Source organism: Salvia hispanica, chromosome 5 (genome assembly GCF_023119035.1).
Source record: "Salvia hispanica cultivar TCC Black 2014 chromosome 5, UniMelb_Shisp_WGS_1.0, whole genome shotgun sequence".
NCBI lineage: Eukaryota > Viridiplantae > Streptophyta > Magnoliopsida > Lamiales > Lamiaceae > Salvia > Salvia hispanica.
Genome location: NC_062969.1, coordinates 37,166,817 through 37,180,836, shown reverse-complemented (window position 1 = coordinate 37,180,836; position 14,020 = coordinate 37,166,817). Strand labels below are relative to the sequence as shown.

The following is a 14,020-nucleotide window of genomic DNA, read 5'->3' as shown; positions in this document are numbered from 1 at the left end:
CACAAATAAAAAAAGCAATTGTGGTTCATGGGGTTCGAACACCAACACACGGATGAAAGAAGTCCACAATGACCAACTGCGCTAGCACTGATTTTGTGTTATAATCCAGCATATATATATAACCCAGTGGCCCCCCAGGCCCCAGTGTGGCTTCGTCGCTGTGTTCTACTGAAGATGACTCACTATCCTTTTCAGTTTGTTCCAACCAAAATATCTCATTACTAAAAATAAAATATTTTTATCTCTACTTTATTCCATCTCTTTCCACTTCTCACAAAAAATAAAGTTGCATAAATTCACATGCCGCCTGAGGAAATGATCATCTTCCTTGGGATCGAGGGTTGGGACCGAGGGTGTATCTGACAACGCTCACTCAATCAGTGGCGAACCCAGAAATTTTAAACTAGGGGTCCATAAGTCAAATTGAATATGTAACTATTGAAACAATTGTTGGAGACTCAATTAATGGATATACATGCATGATAACTTATACTCCCTTTGTCCGCCATTAGGAGTTTCATTCCTTGGCGGCACGGGTTCTAAAAAATGTTAAGAAAAGTGGGTGGAAAAAAAGTTAGTGAAATATGAGTCTCACTTGTATATATTAGTTTTAAATGAAATGCAAGTGGAATGAGTTTAGTGGAATGTGGGACCCTATTACCATTTATGGTAAGAGTGAACCGGGACTCCTATTCGCGGACGGAATAAAATGCAAAAACGGGACTCCTATTCGCGGACGGAGGAAGTATGTTATTCTATATCTCCATGAATCTAGGAGATTTTGCTTGCATTGTATTATTTGGTCTACATACCAGAACTAATAACATCCGAGATCATGCAGGATTATACACGAAAGATCATTTTTTGGCTCCACTATCAGGTTTTTTCAGAAAACTTTATTTATTCTGGTGTGGATGGCGGGCAGACCTATATTCCTTGGATTTATTAGGCCTCCTTACAAGCACTGTTTCTATCTACTATTATCTAAAAGTAATCAGGTTATTAATGAATGGACAAAACCAAGAAATCACCCCTCACGTGCGAAATTATAGAAGATCCCCTATAAGATCAAACAATTTCATCGAATTTAGTATGATTGTATGTGTGCTAGCATCTATTGTACCGGAAATATAAATGAACCCGATTATTGCAATTGCTCAATATACCCTTTTTTAGCTTCTAGAGTTTATTTCTTAATTCAAGACCGCTTTTATTATCTGGAATAAAATTTAAGAAAAAGAATGAGTAGACATGTTCCGACCAAAACGGGAATGTACTACGGTTATGAACTTATAATCTGATGATCGAGTCGATTTACACGAAAAATAATACTTGCCCACAGGGGCAACGCAGTTGGTTCCAAAGGGGCAGAGTTGCAAGAATGGGAAATGATCGATTCCTACTACTTCCGTTTAGTTGCAATATCTCCCAGGCACGAGTATAAGGCTTTGGGAAGTGGGCTTCTAGCAGGACAGTGAGTTACGATCCTCCTCCTTAGCGGGACACTGTGTACTGTGTACCCTGATTAAACACTCTTCACAGTATTGTCGGGCCGGAATGTGGGGTGCCCTTGAGTTGGGGTTTCAACCCTTTTTGCATGAAAAGAAAAATAATTCTACCCCCCTTCCTGTCTCAGCCTAAGTGAGACGTTTTCTTTTTTGGTACGTCCCAACCTAAGTGAGATGTTTTCCTTTTGGTGCACCCCAACATTAGTGAGGCGTTTCCTCTTTTGGCAATAATTAACTCACTCGTCTCTCATACTTTAGCCTCTTATCTCTCTTACTTTATTTTTTCTTTCTCTTTCTTACTTTATTCTCACTCTTATTATAATTTTTCTTTTTGTTTCTTACTTTATTCTCACTTTTAGTTTACTACTCCCTTTGTTTTTTAAAAATAACGACTATTTCCATTTTGGGTCATTCCTTAAAAATAGAAACTTTAGAATCTTTCTATTTTAGGAAATGATCCCCACTATCCACTAACTTTACTTTCACTATTTTTTCTCTTCATCTCTCTTACTTTACTAATTCTTTTCACTTACTTTATCAATTGTGCATTAAAACCTGTGTCATTTCAAATGTTTCTATTTTTTTAATACGGAAGAAGTATTAACAAATTAATTAATTAAACACTGCTACCTAAATTTTGATGTTAAAATATAAATGTCTTAATTAAGTCAGGACGAAATGAGTATCAAGAAAGTAAGAAATTGAGAAATCGAACTCAAGACCTGAAAAATACTATAAAAAAAATTAGCACATGAAAAAGTAACAGCTTGGAGAATTAACTCAAGACCTAAACCAGAACTCAAGACCTAAAAGTTACACAGAAAATAGCACATGAAAAAGTAACAGCTTGAGGAATTAACTCGAGACCTAAACCAAATCACCCAACAACCTATTTCAAGACCAGTTGTTCTAACACTATAGTTAGTATTACATAAATTAAAGATCTAAGATACCTAATATATTTAGCTAGTGATCAAAATTGTTTGGGGTACCAATGTCCCTGACTCCCTATCACTTATGTAGATCTGCCATTGCACCTAATAATCTAAAAAACAACAAAATCAAACTAATAAACAAAAAATATTAGTACCTCGCAACAATGTCATGCCTGAGCCACTTATCTCACGACACACAACTTATATCAAAGTAACGCTCACCAAATAATCTCCTCAAACCAAGCAACCGAAGTTTGAATACAAATATCATCAAAAAGCCACAAAGATAAACAATAGCCAAACCAAAGTTTTGCCACTTGTCGGTTTTCGAGAATTTAAATGTATCCTATATGTTACGTTTGTTTTCATTTACTAGGAAATTTTAAAGTGAAAAATATTTAGTCAATTTACTAGAGCGATTATTAAGATTGAGACATCATCTTACTTGTAACTAGGGCACTAGGTGTCACGGGGGTGGCCGTGGCCTTTGCTTCCGAGTGGAAACAAAATTGTGGGTGTCTAATTTAGTACTCCCTCCATCTCTCACATTTTTTTGGCACGAGGTTTTAGAGCATCACAAAAGGGGCCTTCCCACCGCCTTGTGGGATGGCGGTCGGCAAGGCTCCCATTGCAACCGCCGAGCTGTGGACGGGCTATCACGGGCGCTGAGAGCATGGGCTAGGCTGAGAGCGGGACCAGGACAACGCCTATTGCGCGCCGACCGCCGAGCCATCCCGAATTTTTCATTTTTTAAAAAAAAATTTATTTCTACTTTATATTTACAACTCATTGCACTTTGTTTTTTAATATTTGATAAACACCAACAATTAAAATGAATTAAATTGGAGGGTTGTGGAAGGGTTGTGATGATGTGGGTGGAGGAATTTTTGGGAGGATTCTCCCTGTTGTTAATGCTCTTAAGTAGAGGAGAATAACATAAGAGAAAGAACAAAGTTGAAAGAAAAAGTAATAGAGATAATAAAAAAAAAAGAAATAACTAATTTAACTTGTACTAACATTCTAAAAAATATGCATCGCTTAGCAAACGACAAGTATATAAGTGCAAAGGAGGGATTTAATTGCAATTATTAAAAATCTATGTTAAAATTACTCATTGTGGAAGATACATGGTGCATTACTAAACAATAAACCATATATTTAATTTTGTATCCACCTACTCAGACAAATATTAATGGTATTCTTCGTTTGGGAGGATTAAAGTAGAGAAAATAGAAAATAGGAAACAAGGGAATATTTGGTTGTGTGAAATGGGACATGTGTATCTTAAGATTAAGGACGTGTGAGCCCACGTTGCTAATTTTTTCCGCACAACACTGGAAATGTGGTGGCTCCAACTCAAACCTCAATTTACATTATACACATCCTTTTTCTTTTCCATCTTCTTTTCTGAATGACAATTTTTGAGAAAAAAACATAAGTGAGAGAAAGAAATAACTTAGAACTAAAGTTTTTTTTCAATTTCGAGTTTATTTTATGGAAATATAGTTTTTGTCAAAAAAATTCGTTGCTACATTGTTGAATTTGAGCCTTCCATGATTGCAATTACCATCGTCAATATCACACCATATGTGTCATGTGAACTATGGGATTGGGTCGAAGATTTGCATAATAAGCATCTATCTTGCATTTAAATAATTCGTTATACAATTTCATTTAAACTGTTCTAGAAGTTTTACATTTAATCATTCATTTCACTTGTAGTTATAATTTTTCATCCCTTGTCCCTTTATATCACTACTTTTGCTCTTTTATTTTATTTTTATAATTATAACATTAAATACAAGGATAATGCATCATCAATTATGAAACCTCGGTGCTTTTTTGCGAGTGCGAGTTATATAGCAGAGTTTAAATGAAAAGATAAAGATAAGGAACTTGGTTTCGAATGGGTTATTTTCTTTCATCAATTCTAAATGTTCACTACTAAAATTTAAAGTATTTTATTGGCTTGCTATGTTATTTAAATTGTATCGCAGGATAATATAATTTATTTCACTGGATGTCAAAACCAATAACCATTACCATGGCAGGTCCTATAAAAAGATATTATGTGGTTTTATCAGAGCACACCCCAAATAGAATGCGAGAGAGAGAGTATGATTTAGAACACATGAAATTTCTTTTTGAAGAAAGGCCTAACTTAAATTAATTTAATAAGCAGCAATGATTACAAAATCCTCACCGAGAAACTATGTATAATGATATGCGCGATGATCATCATCATGCATGCATGTTATTCAGATGATTGTCCTCATCATCAACTCCATCCTGTCAACAGTATCTAACCAAATTAATTAACTATATCAATTGCATGCCTCATTATGGTTTAACATGTATACACATGACATATCCTAATTATAATTCAATGATAGCGTTAATTAATAAAATGAAATTGGGTAAATTGGTGTGAGGAAAATAGTGGCGTGTTTGGGTGGCCTCCAAAACCACCAACAAGTCATGGGCAAGGCCATCTAATCCAAGCAATAGCATCAATTTATATTGTCAACTCCGACCAGTCCAATCAACATTTTGTGAAATCCGACAAGACACGTGGCCGACAAGGAACACTCCAACAACAAGTAGAACTACAACTACTAAACCAAAACTAGTGGAGAGTAGAACTATCATGAATAGATTGATTGTTCATACCAAGGATCTTTCTACATGGCCCCATTTCTTCCAAAAATCAAAATAATTAACTACCCCTTTTACTTTTTTTTTGAACCACCCCCACTTGATGAATTGCATGCTTAAGATAAAAATTTCAATCACACGTAAAGTTGGAACGTTGTGGTTAACAAGATAATCTAGAAAGAGATGGATTGATGAATTAATCATGATGATTGCATCCATTATTGATTTACACGCAGCCCATGTATAAAAGGATGTTTTATTATGAAAGTGAGTCAAAAGTTTAGTGTATCTCAATTCTATATGTATAATAATGTAGCTTACACCTACTAAGTAGCATCTAACTTTAGCTTTTTTCCATGTTCAAGTAGATAATCATTAGCTTAGAAGCTTACAGTATGATCAGCATTTTGACTATCACCACTTTTTATGTCCAAATTTTTTCCATCATAGGTGGCTGATTGGTATGGTATTGGTAGGGTTTTCTTTTCTTCCTATTAAAATCAACTTCCATAGCTCTCTCTACATGCATGAAATATATATGTGCATTGCTACTCTCAATTGATGATTTTATATGGAGTGGGAGTTGGGAGTTAAGCTCAAGTTTTGAGGTATGTTTTTATATAATCTACTTTGCTTACTACATATTTATGAGTATAAATTGATAAGATCAACATGATTAGGAAGCGATAATATTTGAGTATGTGAAAGTAAATTGGGAAGTTAAGTAGAATGCCTAATTGTATGTATTGAGCATAAGAGAATAAAAGGTGAAGGCACTTTAAAATGTTGATATTGGTGTTGTGCCATAGTAGCAAGATGATGAGAAAAGGGAAGAATGGGAGGCAGCTTTATCTCCAATACAGTATGGACAAAGGGAGATTTTTGCAAAAAAAACAACATATACCAACCATCCTTGATAAAATTGAAAAGAATAGTGCTCAATTTTAGCTAAACTACAGGATATATATGAGGCCATTCAAACATGATGCTTTTCTATGCTCTGCAATTTTGGGTTCCATTCATTGTCTGCTTTCTTTTTCTCACCATGCACTATAGTATTATTCTCTCTCTATCTCTCCCAAAAGCACCCAAGATTCCGGAAACCAAATGTGAAAACCACAAACTTCTTAATTTATCAAAAAATCACTTTGTGTAGCTGTTTTGCATTTAGTACTATTATCTTCCCTAACAAAAATTATTATCATTATTAATTTCTTCTGCTCCTTCACTATTCCTCCTTGTTTGCTGTCAAACTGCATTGCTTGATTTTCAGTGATCCTATTGTGCCATTAATAGTGTTGTTGAGCTGCTTGCTGAATTAATTTCTTTCTGGGACTACAGGTCTACAATCATCATCAATTCAGCAGTTCCTATCCTTGTTTTTTTTGTTAATTGATTGTAATCAGGCATAGCATGACCTTTTGATCTGGCTCCGGATCAGCTACTGCTTCAAATTCATTAATTTCTAGTAGCTTACCTTAAAAGGTAAAAGCAAACACCAACACTTAATAATGCTTGCTTTCTGGATTTCCAAAAGGAACTTTTTGCATTTATATGAATGCAGGCTTCATACAGCAATAAATTTTCACAAAATGCCTTAAATTTAACTGCAAGTCTTCTCCCACAGTCACAGTGTGAGCCAATACCTTCATGATCTTGTGTTGCAGCTCCGAAAAATGAAGTTCATGAAACTCGGAAGCCGTCCCGACACATTCTACACCGAGGAGGCAACTAGGTACCTTAACACATGACTACATACACACACTTAGTTTTGTTAATGTGGATTTTACACTGATGATTTTCACTAATTTGGAGGGCTGTGATGTCTGATGTACCAAGTGATCTCACCATCAAGATAAACAACATCAGTTATCTTCTCCACAAGGTAAAATATTACCATGACCAATCATCTTATTTGATTAGTCTAGTCTTCCAATTTTCACAAGTGAATGCATCTTCTTCAAAAATGTGATGGGTAGCTGCAGTACCCTCTTCTCCCCAAGTGCGGGCTGCTACAGCGCCTCTACTCGGAGGCAGACGACGCCACTCTCGAGCTACACGACATCCCGGGAGGAGAAGAGGCCTTCGAGCTCTGCGCCAAGTACTGCTACGGCATCACCATCAACCTCAGCGCCCACAACTTAGTCTCGTCTCTCTGCGCGGCTAAGTTCCTCCGCATGACCGAGGCCGTTGAGCCCGGCAACTTGCTCATCAAACTCGACTCCTTCTTCTCCTCCTGCATCCTCCAAAGCTGGAAAGACTCCATCGTCACACTCAACAGCACCTACAGCCTCTTCGACTGGTCTCAGAGCCTCGGCATTGTCAGAAGATGCATAGACTCCATCGTCGACAAGATCCTCACGCCTCCAAACAAGGTCACATGGTCTTACACCTACACCAGGCCGGGATACGACAAGGCGCGGCGCCACCAGTCCGTGCCAAAGGACTGGTGGACGGAGGACGTATCTTTCCTCAACGTCGACATGTTCCGATGCATCCTTGCGGCCATCAAGTCCGCCAACGCCCTGCAGCCGCAGCTCATTGGGGAGGCTCTCCACGTCTACGCGTCTCGCTGGATGCCAGAGATCGCGCGCGATGATGACGAGGCCTCCACTTCTCGAGAAGACGAGGCCAAGCGTCGCCTCCTCGAGACTGTTGTGAGCCTCATCCCGGCAGAGAGAGGGTCTGTCTCCTTCAGGTTCCTCCTCAGGCTCCTGAGCTTCGCGAACGTCGTGGCAGCTTCGCCTGCAACGAAAGCCGAGCTGCTGAGGGTGGCGGGCCAGCAGCTCGAGGAGGCGACGTTGAACGATCTGCTGCTGCTTCCTGGTCGATCAGGTGATGAGAGCTCGTACGATGTGGAGCTGATTCAGACGGTTTTGGAGAGTTTCCTGAGGCAGTGGAAGAGACAAGTCCCCATTGATGAGAGGGAATCCATGAAATCAATATGTAAGATTGGGAAGCTCATTGACTACTATCTGCAAGTGGTGGCCAGAGACGCCGGCATGACGGTTCAGAAAATGACGTCGCTGGCCGAGACTCTGCCGGGAATCGCACGCCCCGACCACGACCATCTCTATAAGGCGATCAACATTTATCTCAAGGTTCATTCTTACACCAACAAACAAACAAACAACCATCTTTTGTTTCATCGAATTGAATTCGATGTTTTCTTTTGAGTTGGTGCAGGAGCATCCTAATCTGAGCAAAGCAGAGAAGAAGCAGCTCTGTCGAGTTTTAGACTGCCAGAAGCTGTCACCAGAGATATGCGGTCATGCTGTGAGGAACGAGCGGCTGCCGCTGAGAACTGTGGTGCAGGTTCTCTACTATGAACATGAGAAAGCAAACTGTAACGCCTGCAGAAAGCAGGCGTCTCCGGATGAGACAGAGAGAGGCGCGCCTAGCACCAGCAGAGTTCACGAAAAATCAAATCTGTTGAGACCAGAACCAAGTTTTAAGGTGAGAGGAGAAGTCACGGAAAGCAAAAATGGCAGGGCTTCAGTTGTTGAGCTGAATTCGAGAGAGAAGGCGTTGATCAGAAGAATATCGCACAAGTCACACAGCTAAGTCTAAGGCAAAGGAACATTGCCATCCACACTCTATATAGTTGTGTAATTATGCACCTGTAAATGTAAAAGCACCATTATATGTGTAAATCTGATTCTTTGTTGCTCAGTGAATTGCCTCTCTACATGATTGATTTATCTATCAACTCTGCAACATTTCTCTCGACACTACATCCCAACACATGGTAAAACTCATCGAAACACCATCTTTCAGACCTGCATTTCACCACCTCTCAAGCGATTTGTAGGCTATATTGCACAAGCAAAGATTTACCAATGCACGATGAACTCTGTTCATCTGTGAAGTGTGGTTTAACTCTCCCGTGTGATTGGCTATTGCATATAACTGGAGGGGTACATAGTGCAAATGGAAAGTAGGGAATCATGTTCTCCTTAAGAAACATGGAGAAATGGAGGAGAGGAAAGGCACAAAAATTGCAAGAAGAGCAAGCAAGACACGGAGAGCTAGGCAAAGTACATACCTGATGACTATAATTTACATACAATGAAGGGGTTTGGTATCAGATTACAGTGTCAGTAATAAAACAAGCTACATACTTCAAAATCTGTAGAAGTGGGGAACCTGAGTACCACCAAGGAGGCTGCCTCTTTTATGACAAAAATAAATTACTAGGTGCCTAGCTCTATCTCTAAGAATACATGCGGCATGAACCTGTTCGTTATGAGGCAGCTCCCCCTGGAAATAGCATATACACCACTTCAGTCTCCTCCTCTATGCATATTTCAGGCCTTCAAATACATCTTTCATAGTTATATTTCAGGCCTTCAAATGCATCATCAGGAATGAGTCATTCATTGGTTTTTTATCACATCCAGGGGATCATAATCATATGGATCTCCAGCTTTTACAAAACGGCCCTTCACACGCTTCCTGACATCAGCTCTTTCCTTGCGTGAAGCATACCTTATTTTTTTATCAAACCTGCAAAAAGGATACATCATTCTTTTCAAACTTGTAACTTCTAAGTGGGATGTATGTGAAACGCTAATAGCATCATACCGAACAATTTCATTGTCAATTCAGACGCATCAATCAAATTGGTTTTTGTTTATCTCATCGCAAGAGAACAACTGAAGAAATATTTCAGTAACTATACTTACTTGCGAGACTTCCTTTTCTCTTTATACCGTAACACTGCATCATCCCTCACAGCTGATGAAAACTGAATATCATACTGATGTTCCTCCATTATTACGGATGAAAATCCTCCACTCTCTGGGAGATCTCTGGCATTGCACTCGGTTGTCTGGCCTGAGAAAGAGATTGAGTGCGTAGATTGTGCTGGTCTTGGGACACAATCATTTGAATCAGATTTACAGCTTGTCATGGACTCAGCTGATAATTGATTGCTAGTAGTACATTTCTGCTTCAATGTCTCAACCTTCGAACTTGAGGCCTGAAAATATTTTGCATCAACAATGTATAAAAACAGAGTCAGTAAACAAAATCTCACAGAATCCTATAAATTGTACATGAACAATTTAGCAAAGCAGAAAAGCTAAAAACATCTCATCATGAAACGTAAGAAATATAAGGCAGACCTTTGTCGTCACACCCTTAACATTGCATTCATTGTCATACATATCACGCATCCCAAAAAAACCATCAGCTCCACCATTGTCCAAAAATTGTTGTGTTTCATCACGAGATTCGTCAAAAAGTGCTTCATAGTCGTCTAAACTCAACTCTGTGTCGGAGATATAAAAGTTCTGGCAGGGAGTTTCCTGAGTGGGTCCCAGATCTTTCTTCGGCGAACAAGCCTACATGAAAAAAGGTGCTTCGAAGTTAGAAACTGCAGGGGCATAAAATCTTATGAGGGGCTTGAAAAATTAAAGGCAGCAAACTCAAATGATGAAAGGGACAAGCATAAGAATAATGATAAAGTAAAAACAAGCTGCCAATCACAACAAGTTTAACTGAAGCCTTTGACTCAAGCTAGACGATTTTTACGGATAGACAGGAGCAAAACACATTCTTCAATTGCAAAACATATTTCGATGAATTTGGGGGGGGGGGGGGGGGGATTGTGCCTCAGAAGGATCTGGCCTTGAGATAAACAAACATACTCTTTTTCAATGGCAGAGGTCTCTGATTACTTAGACCTCCACTTTGGAGAAGCAATACACCATCTTTTACAAGGACATGAAATGGTATCTAAAAATTAATAGTAGATCAATTTCTTGATTTTGTTTGTGTGTTTCAATTTGTATGGATACAAACTAAAGAAGTTGAAGGAATCAGTTCTTTTCCAGTCAGTAATGAGTAAAAATAAAATTTTCATTTTGAAATCCTTTTTGAAAAGAGGCGGAGGAAATGGCTTTGCCGAGGTGAAAACAAACGCAGATGTTAGAATTAGTAGTATAAATGAAGGTTAGTCACATACCTTCATAAAGCTTGACTCAACCAACCTCAGCAACAGCCAAAAGAGCATGAATGCAGGGGAATCGGACCTATTATAGATTAAGTTGAGACTAGATGATTTCTCTTTTGCAAATCAGAAGAAGAAGAAAGTAAGTAAGCTAGTACCGGAAATAGAATGTTGATTTAGGGAAAGGGAAAAGTTGCAAGGTCCTCTTCCAGGACTTAACAAGAAGAAGGAACTAATTCTGAAACTTCAAAGAGTCAAAGATCTGGTTTTGTGCATTAGGAGAAGTAAAAGGGAAAGGTGCTTAATCTTAAGCTGAGATCTGTAACCCCAGCCAAACCTAATAACAGAGACAATCATTTCCAGAAACCGTTTCCCCTACAATGCCGTTGGTGTGCTGAAAATTGAGTAATTACGAATCACAATTACCTTAGGGTTCATAGAATCTACTGGCCCCTTTCCATCAAATTGCTCAGCCTCGGGAGCTATAATCTCTATACCAGTATCTTCTGTACAGAAATCCGCATGTGACAGTTCACATCGAGGGGGAGTTTCGAGATTCATCGGATCTGGTTCAGGATTGGTAATCGACTTATCAACAGAGAAGAAGGACCAGATCCTGGAGAAATCAGCTGCAGAAGGGCAGCCAGAATACAAATTGATCATCTGCCTCTTATGCTCAACATCTGAAGGCGGTGCAGAAGCATGGCCAGACCAATTGCAGTCCTGACAAAGCGAGGTGCTCTCCTGGATGCACCTCGTGATCGCCGGCTGGGAGTGGCATCTTTCACATAACAGAGTCCTCAAGTGGCGCTTCGAAAGAGCATTCGCAGAATGGATATTCCGGTCACAGGATAAGCACAAGCAAGCAGCATCAGACCTGCAATGGATGATCGATCTTTGCTCCCCGCAGAAATCGCATAATCGACCCATTCGACTTTACCTGTTACTCTGCAACAAAATTTTCACCACATCAATCACTTACTTACTGAATCCAGGAAAAAAATTCACAAAATCATCAAACAAAACCGAGTATTAATAGAAATAAACAGAGAGAAATTCAAAAATCCCCAACAGATGATATCCCTGCGTAATTACCACCGAAAAAGTGTAGAACCTTTCTTTCAATTGAAGACGTTCTCACACTTAACGGCATACATGAAATCGCAGAACTCTGGCTTTCTCGAATCAAAGCCTGAATCATCACCGAAAGAAAGAAAACAACAATACATGGAAGCTTGACGAGAAAAGAGAAATTAAACGAAACAGTAGAGAGAGGAAAAAGAGGTTTGTAGCTAGGAAGTAGAATCGTGAATCGCACGCAACATACGAGGTGGTTTTGGCGGCGGAGGATGGAGAGGAGAAGAGAAGCGATCGATGATAAGGTGAGTGAAGAAGTAGAGGCGTAGTTGTAGTAATGGAAATATCCCCTTTTTCTGCACTTTTTCAATAATTTATTTATCACCAAAAGCGAGGACGATATTTGTATACGTCGCTGTTCAAACTTGAAGCTCTGCTTTCGAATCCGACTCTATCCTTAGCACCAGTGTCCACGAATAAAGTTATAAATTTGTAGTATTCTATTGCTCTCCAACTTTTGTGGATATTTTTCTTACTTGTTACTACAATTAGATATTTATTGTTGAGTTGTAGTAAGATATTTTTGTTTCTATTTCCTCGTCATACCTATCAGATTTTAATTTATTGGATTTTTTTTATTTCTTTTCTCTTTTTTGGGTTGAACACTTGAACCATAGATTTAGGAATTCAATCTATATTCTACATTCAACTATCCACTCATTACTCATTAGGCAAGGGTGGTCTAAAATCCCCAACTTTTTTTCTAAATTTGAGTATATGTTACCAAACCTTTGCATTGAAGGTCCCCCAGTGGTTACCGCAAATTTCAAGTGATTGCGTGCAAATTTTGAAATTAGTATGATAGGTATATATTGCCCTTGTTGTACATTAATGTTGTTCATAATGAATACATAAAGTAAACTGCATTAAAGATAAATTAGGTAAATGTGTATTCCATGTATTGAATATTGTTGATAAGTGTGATGGGACTAAGAGTTTAAATTTAAAAGAGAGAAATGAAATATACTAATAAAAGGATTAATGACGAATTACATTGCTGTATAAGGCGATTTGTTTGAGAATTGAGTGGAATTGGACTCCTTAACATTCTAGAGGGGCACATTCTAGAAAGAATTGAGTGGAATTGAATGGAATTGCCACATCTATACATATATAAAATGGGAGTTTTGGGAATATTTACAATAATGCCATTTTAAATTAAAAATTTAATTTAATTAGAACTAAATCTATTAATGAATTTGTACATTTAAACGCCGTCTGTTTTCATATACATATTTAGTCAAATAACATTATAATACATTTAATGAGATTAAAAGAATAATTTTTTTCCATGCACTAAAGTTTTAATCAGCAGTTTCATACTGATATGCATTAATCAAGAATTGAGACTGTTCTCATTCTAACACGAAAACTGAATAAAAAGTTAAAAACGCTATGTGAAAGGGATTCACGTGGAACACGTAATGTCATTTTTAATTATGACAATAGGAAGAGTTTGTATATTTGAATTCAAGAGACTCTTAATTATGAATGGAATGACAAGAGTCTTGCACATTTGAATCCAAGAGACGCTTAATTAAATATATTCATATCACCATCCAACAATATATATAAACGAGCCCATACACACACATTCTCAACCTAAAAATTAAGAGAAACGGACGAACGGTGGTGGAGAATAAAAGGGAATGGGTGAAGGAAGATAGATTTGGGAATTGGGGATGAAGCAGCGCCGCTGCAAAACTCATTTCTCTTGACGCTAGAATGAAATTCTATTGACTACGTATGGTTTGTACATTTAGGGTCGAATAAATAAAGTTATACTTTTAATTTTGTTCTCTATATTTGTATAATGTAGATTTTAGGAGCTA

General features: G+C 38.1%; 2 protein-coding genes across 12 annotated transcripts; one reads left to right on the top strand and one right to left on the bottom strand.

The window, feature by feature from the left end:
- The first annotated feature begins 5,524 nt into the window (after positions 1–5,524).
- On the top strand, positions 5,525–8,775 carry LOC125188430 (BTB/POZ domain-containing protein At5g47800). Of its 7 annotated transcripts, none has more exons than XM_048085268.1 (6): positions 5,525–5,706; positions 6,505–6,583; positions 6,726–6,833; positions 6,914–6,983; positions 7,078–8,199; positions 8,285–8,775. In XM_048085268.1, exons 3-6 carry the CDS (start codon positions 6,775–6,777, stop codon positions 8,660–8,662), a joined length of 1,629 nt encoding a protein of 542 aa, XP_047941225.1. In that variant the 5' UTR covers positions 5,525–5,706; positions 6,505–6,583; positions 6,726–6,774; the 3' UTR covers positions 8,663–8,775. The 7 variants fall into 7 exon arrangements, with proteins under 7 accessions (XP_047941225.1, XP_047941223.1, XP_047941222.1 ...); XM_048085266.1 differs by having other exon boundaries at positions 6,440–6,583; XM_048085265.1 differs by having other exon boundaries at positions 6,440–6,583; positions 6,663–6,833.
- A 349-nt stretch (positions 8,776–9,124) lies between these two features.
- LOC125188432 (zinc finger protein CONSTANS-LIKE 10-like) lies at positions 9,125–12,513 on the bottom strand. 5 transcript variants are annotated; one of them, XM_048085273.1, is made up of 6 exons: positions 12,379–12,513; positions 12,147–12,243; positions 11,478–11,999; positions 10,225–10,443; positions 9,784–10,079; positions 9,125–9,604 (listed from the first exon to the last, which is right to left on the bottom strand). In XM_048085273.1, the coding sequence occupies exons 3-6, from the start codon at positions 11,979–11,981 to the stop codon at positions 9,475–9,477; spliced, it is 1,149 nt and encodes a 382-aa protein (XP_047941230.1). In that variant the 5' UTR covers positions 11,982–11,999; positions 12,147–12,243; positions 12,379–12,513; the 3' UTR covers positions 9,125–9,474. The 5 variants fall into 5 exon arrangements, with proteins under 5 accessions (XP_047941230.1, XP_047941232.1, XP_047941231.1 ...); XM_048085275.1 differs by having other exon boundaries at positions 12,166–12,243; XM_048085274.1 differs by lacking the exon at positions 12,147–12,243 and having other exon boundaries at positions 12,379–12,511.
- Positions 12,514–14,020: the final 1,507 nt, after the last annotated feature.

Coding starts and splice junctions, on each gene's coding strand:
- LOC125188432 (XM_048085273.1), bottom strand. CDS start 11,981: ATGGGTCGATTATGCGATTTCTGCGGGGAGCAAAGATCGATCATCCAT. Junction 10,444..11,477: donor TAGATTCTATGAACCCTAAG/GTAATTGTGATT, acceptor TTTTTCATGTAG/GCTTGTTCGCCGAAGAAAGA. Junction 9,605..9,783: donor GAGAAAAGGAAGTCTCGCAA/GTAAGTATAGTT, acceptor TCCTTTTTGCAG/GTTTGATAAAAAAATAAGGT.
- LOC125188430 (XM_048085268.1), top strand. CDS start 6,775: ATGAAGTTCATGAAACTCGGAAGCCGTCCCGACACATTCTACACCGAG. Junction 6,834..6,913: donor TACACCGAGGAGGCAACTAG/GTACCTTAACAC, acceptor ACTAATTTGGAG/GGCTGTGATGTCTGATGTAC. Junction 8,200..8,284: donor CGATCAACATTTATCTCAAG/GTTCATTCTTAC, acceptor GAGTTGGTGCAG/GAGCATCCTAATCTGAGCAA.